Here is a 5,886-nt window from a genome sequence, read left to right on the forward strand (position 1 = left end):
CACGCGGCCCCTGGTGTGGAACCGCACGGTGCGAGCCTGCTGCGAGGGCTGGAGCGGACCCCGCTGCACTGAGGGTGAGGCGGGGAGCACCAGGTCCGGGGGCAGGTCTGATGCTTCGGCTTCTGCCCCACGCTGAGCTGGGCTGCGGGGGAGCAGAGCTGGCCCCAGCCCCGGTGACCAGCGTTGCTCCCCGCAGGCGAGGGCTTGCGGGGCCACTGCTTCTCCACCTGGCAGTGCCAGGACTTCCCGAGCGCCCTCAACCTCTCGCTGATGAGCATGGCCGAGTGCTGCAGCCGGCCCTGGGGCCACAGCTGGAGGAACGCGTCCTCCGCGCTCTGCTTCAGCTGCGCCCACCTGCCCCTCGCAGGTGGGTCACGACCCCCGGGGGGGCATGCAGTGGTGGAGACCTCCCCGTATCTAGCCCTGGGGGTGTTGGCGTGGCACGGCAGTGATGACAAGCCTCCATGTTCCCCTGCAGAAGACCTGCCAGGACCCTTCCTGCTCCGGCCGTTGCCCCCCACCGCCCTGCTGGGCCTGGCCCGGGGCGGCCAGCGCCTCTTCGCCACCTGCGTGACGTGGGCCGGCGTCCAGTACCGCAGCTTCGATGGGAAGCACTTCCGCTTCCACGGGGGCTGCTCCTACAGCCTGGCCGCCGCCTCGGACGGCACCTGGGCCGTCTACATCTCCGCCGGCGCCGGGGGTTGCGCCCCGCCGGGGCGCTGCGCGCGGGTGAGGACACCCGGGGAGGAGAGGACGGCGAGCAAGGGGGGAATGAGGAGGAAGAGAAGCAGAAACGGAGCGGATATGCAGGGGAGCTGGGGGCAGAGAGGAGGAGCGAAGGGGCGAGGAGGAAACCAAAGTACCCAGCTTTGGGCTCGGTCTGGGGTCCCCGGAGCCCCGTGAGTCCCTGGAGCCCAGGGGAGAATTGCAAATAAAATCGTGCCTCTTTATACATGTGTGGCCACACCTTGAACACAGTGCCCAGGTCTGGTCCTTGCACCTCCAACAGGAGAGAGAAGAGCTAGAGAAGGTGCAGAGAAGGGCGACAAGGATGCTGAGGGCGATGGAGGGGGCTTCTCTAGGAGGAGAGATGAAGGTCAGGTCAGAAAAGAGATGCTTCAGTGGGTTCAGGAGAAGGGTTTACAACCGACTAAATGGGGACGAGAAAATCCCTAGGGATTTATGACTGGCCGTCTCTGTTCAGACAAGAACGAGGGGTCGCGGTACGGAAGGAGCAGGTAGGAAGCTTAAAACTGATGCAAGGCAGTTCTCTGTCACCCGTGAAGGTGTGAGGCTTGTGCTTTGCCCCGGATGTGGTGGGAGCTGAGAGCTCGGCAGATCCACCGAGGGACTGGATGCGTGTTTGGAGGAAAGGGGCACCAGGAGCTCTGGGGCAGGGAGCGAGGGGCATGGGCTTTGCATCAGGCCTGCCTGGAGCCCAGTGCTGGAGGCTGCGAGGAGAGAGGAGCAGGGGAAACCTTGCTCAGACCCAGTCACCCTCCCTTCAGCCATGCTCTCTGCCCCAGTATGGATCATGGGCTAGACAGACCTGGGGTCTGACCCTCTGCCCCTGCAGGCTCTCCGCATGATGTTTGGGCTGGACCTGGTCATGGCTGAAGGCCGGAGCGTCTCGGTGAACGGGGCCGCGGTGCCGGAGGGGCAGCCGTACCTGCAGAACGGTGAGGGGGTCCTGAGCTCTGCCCGAGGGGGGCACTGAGCTGGGGGAGCCACACCACCTGCACCTTGTGCTTCAGGGCTGCAGTCCCCTTGCTGCACCCATTGGGGCATCGCAACCTTTATTGCACGGTCCCCTTGCTGCATCCATTGGAGCAAAATTTATTGTGCGATTGACCTGCCCTGGCCTGGGTGAGCAAAGGGTTAGAAGCTGATGGGAAAGGTCCCAGTTTGGATGGGAGGGGGCAGTTGCTTGCACTGGAGAAGGGTCTGTGTGGGCCAGGGGGCACCTGGGAGGATCTGCCTAGACCCTGAGGGAAGCTCTTCGGAGGGCCCAGCCGTCCACGCTGGGCAAGGTGAGGATTGGACCCTGTTACCTTAAGGTGAGGGTTGGGAGCTCCACGCTGCTGAGCCCCCCACCCTGTGCTCTGCCCTGCAGGGATCAGCATCCGCTGGCTTGGGGACTTTGTCTTCGTGGAGAGCGGCCTGGGTGTGCGAGTGAAGTCTGATGGGCACGACACCGTCTATGTCACGGTCGGTGCCGAGCTGCGGGGCTCCACACGCGGGCTCTGCGGGCGCTACAATGACGACCCCGCAGGTACTCGCAGCCCTGCCGGGTGGGCGCCCTACTCGCTGCCGAGCCCCGCGGGGACAGCATCCTCCCCTGGGGCCCTACAGACATCGTCGTCTCCCCTGGGGCCCCACAGACAAGCTTGGAGGCAAGGAGACGATTGTCCGTGCCTGCCTGTGGACAGCACGTGTGCAAATGGACACGCACGGGGATTAGTCATACAGACAACCAGCACGTACACACATGGGTTAGGGCCTTTCTGCCTGGTGCCATGACCAGACAGTACAGGAGAATGGGTGTGCACATGCACATGTAGTCAGGCATGCACACAGACATCCATGCACATACGTGAGCACAAAACATGCACGCGTGTTCAGATTTCCCACTGGCATGCACATACGCACACAGGAGCATGCAAAACACACGCCCATGAAAGGTCTCACAGTCATGCAGGCATTGTGTGTGTCAGCGTGTAGAACATACACGTCGACATGCATACAAGACGGACGCACATGTGTGCACATGCAGGCGTGCACATACCCCCCGTGTGAGCACATAGAACATACATGTGTTGACACCCATACAGGATGCATGCACCTGTGTGCACTCTCACACGGGCGTGCTTGCACACACACGTGAGCATACAGAACATGCACATGTGTGTGCACGCACACATGAAAGCCAGCACCAGAACCGTCCTCCGAGGCACGGGAGGCGGAGGCAGTCAGCTGGCAGCTGTGGCTGGCTGTGGGGGGCACGGAGACGGAGGCTGGCAGGGCACAGCGTAGGGGACATTCCTGCTGGCCCCTGACCCACGCGTCTCTCCCCGGCGGAGACGCGTCCCTGCCCCCACCGTGCCCAGCCTCTCTCCTTTGCTTGCAGATGACTTCCTACGTGTCGGAGGGGACGTGACCGCGCTCGCTGCCAGCTTTGGGAACTCCTGGAGGATCCCGGAGGCCGGCGTGGAGGTAACGGGTCCCCAAAGCCAGGCTGCCCTGCTGCAGCAACGTCTCACCCGGCTCTGTGGCCTCTGCTGGGCAGGGGGCTCCATGAAGTCCTTTGCCCAGGTCGGACGGCCCTGCTACACATTCAAATGAAAGCCGGATAGAAACCAGCTATAAAGTTGTGACATGTTTTCAAGCACTAATTGTAGTGGGTTGGCTCTTTTTCTAGCCGCTTAATAATTTTTCTGGTGTAATCATTACTTTGCACATGTCGCGTGTCTAAATTTATTGGAGTTAATTGTCTGATTTATACTTTGCATGTGTGGCTGGCCTAAGTGCATTGCACAATGACAAGTTAATTGTGTGATAATTACTTTGCCAGCGTGCCCCGTCTAAATTTATTGCGCAATGACCAATTAATTGTATGATAATTACTTTGCACGTGTGGCTGGTCTAAACGTATTGTGTGATGACCAGTTAACTGTGTGGTAATTACTTTGCACATGTGGCCGACCTAAATGTATTGTGCAATTCGCCAGTGAATTGCACAACGTCTGTAACATGTAGTGGGGGCCTGTGAGGGAGAGCTCCAGGGACAGCTGCAGGCTGCCTGGTGTGCCAGCAGGGGGTGCTCTCTCTTGTGCCATGCCCAGGGTGGCTGCGGGAGGCTCCCTGGGGGGCTGCCCCCCTGCCCCAGCCTGGCCGTGTGGGGTGGGCACTGCGGTGCCTAATGCTGACAGGCTCCTCCTGCTGCAGCAGCCCTGCGAGGACGCGGCGGAGGTCGGACACAGCTGCGATGAAACAGGAGGCGGTGCCATGCGGCGGGAGGCTGAGGCCACGTGCCAAAAGCTGCTGGCCAATCCTTTCAGCCAGTGCCACTCGGAGGTCAGAAGCCGAGGTTGCCCTGCCTGGCAGGCCTGGTTGGCGGCCCCCTGCCCTCTGCTCTGTGCCCGGCTCACTGACTCAGCTTTTGCCCTGGCAGGTGGCCCCGGGCGGCTTCTACGATGCCTGCGTGTACGCGTACTGCCGGCAGCCGGGGGCTGGGGCCGCGCTGCCTGGTGCCGTCTGCGAGGCCTTCGCCAGCTACGCCCGGGACTGTGCCCAGCGCCACATCTACGTGGACTGGAGGCGGCCTGGTTTCTGCGGTAGGTGCCACTACTCACCCTCTCCAGTGCTCACACCTACCCCACCCCCACCTTGCACAGCTGTGCTCTCACCCCCAGCTGCCACGCTCACTGCAGAGCTACGCACACGCCCTGCAGGAGCGCAGCCTCCCCAGGCTCCCTCCCCCCACAGCCCACACTGACCTGCACTCGTACCCGCAGTCACAGCCACACACTCTCACTCATTTGCACACGTACAGATGCACTCCCACAGTCATGCTCACGTGTGTGCATACACACACACACAGTCACACCCACATACTCTCATTCACTCTCTCTCTCACACATACGTACACAGTCACACCGACATATTACACTCATTTGCACCCACCCGGCCACACCTATCTTCTCTCACACCCACAAACTCTCTCATTCATGCACTCACAAATTCCCACAGTCATGCTCGTGTACATGCAGACACACGCACAGCCATCATGTGCTGTCATTCACTCACACATATGTGCACACACACACAGTCACACCCACATGCTCACACTCATCTGGACCTTCCCTGTTGCACCTACATGCTCTCTCTCATACACACACACTCTCACTCATTTGTGCCCACACACACACACACTCTTACAGTCATACTCACATGCACACACACGGATAGTCACACCAATGTGCTCTCATTCACTCACATGCACACACAGTCACACGCATGTGCTTACTCATTCACACGCCCCAGGCACACCCACATGTTCTCTCATACCCAAATCTGCAGTCATAGCCACGTGCTCTTACTCATTCACTTAAACACACACATGCACAGTCACCCACATGCTCTCATTCAGTTGCACATGCTGTCACACCCCACGTTTTCACTCATTCACACACACACACACACACGCAATCACACCCACATGCTCACACTCATCCACCCACCCACAGTCACACCCATGTGCTCGCTCTCTCTCCCTCTCACACATCCTGCCACACATAGGGGCACTCTGTCCTGCCTGTGGGTCACCCCAGAGCTGCCCTGCCCTGCCCCAGGTCAGCTTGAGGCAGTGTCAGTGCTGGGCCCGAGGGTGGGATAAGGGGCTTTCTCCTGCTGCCAGCAAGGGTCCCGGCTGGGGCAGGTCTCCCCGAGGTTGCCCTGGCTGCAGAGGGCCGAGCAGCACAGAGGTGGCTGAAGCACTGGTGCCCATGTCCCCGCAGAGAAGCAGTGCAACGGGGGCAAGCAGTACTCGGACTGTGTGTCCTCGTGCCCGGCGAGCTGTGCGGCCGCAGGCGCTGCTGAGGATGGACACTGCCGGGACGAGTGCGTGAGTGGCTGTGAGTGCCCGCCCGGCCTGTACCTGGAGCAGGGCGCCTGCGTGCCTGAGGCCGCCTGCCCCTGCTACCACCGCCGCCAGCGCTATGCCCCGGGGGACACCATCCAGCAGCGCTGCAACCAGTGGTGAGTCTGGCCGAGCCCTGCGGCTGCCCGCCACTCGCCCTGTGCTGCCCAGCAGGATCTGCAGGGCCTTGCCCAGAAGCCTTTGCGGCAGGTCTCTGGAGGCTGCCCAGTCCCAGAAGCCTTTGCGGC

At 61.1% G+C, this 5,886-nt stretch overlaps 1 protein-coding gene across 1 annotated transcript in view; it reads left to right on the plus strand.

The window, feature by feature from the left end:
• Nucleotides 1-5,886, plus strand: part of SSPO (SCO-spondin) — a 53,983-nt gene that overhangs the window by 1,169 nt on the left and 46,928 nt on the right. The window contains exons 3-11 of the mRNA XM_019534412.1: nucleotides 1-74; nucleotides 197-367; nucleotides 479-729; nucleotides 1,577-1,679; nucleotides 2,114-2,272; nucleotides 3,128-3,312; nucleotides 3,946-4,074; nucleotides 4,172-4,334; nucleotides 5,517-5,757. The exon at nucleotides 1-74 is cut by the window's left edge and continues 8 nt beyond it. Coding sequence (XP_019389957.1) covers nucleotides 1-74; nucleotides 197-367; nucleotides 479-729; nucleotides 1,577-1,679; nucleotides 2,114-2,272; nucleotides 3,128-3,312; nucleotides 3,946-4,074; nucleotides 4,172-4,334; nucleotides 5,517-5,757 — 1,476 coding nt within the window. The remainder of the gene's footprint in view (nucleotides 75-196; nucleotides 368-478; nucleotides 730-1,576; nucleotides 1,680-2,113; nucleotides 2,273-3,127; nucleotides 3,313-3,945; nucleotides 4,075-4,171; nucleotides 4,335-5,516; nucleotides 5,758-5,886) is intronic.

This window comes from Crocodylus porosus, unplaced genomic scaffold, assembly GCF_001723895.1.
Source record: "Crocodylus porosus isolate Cpor-Errol unplaced genomic scaffold, CroPor_comp1, whole genome shotgun sequence".
NCBI lineage: Eukaryota > Metazoa > Chordata > Crocodylia > Crocodylidae > Crocodylus > Crocodylus porosus.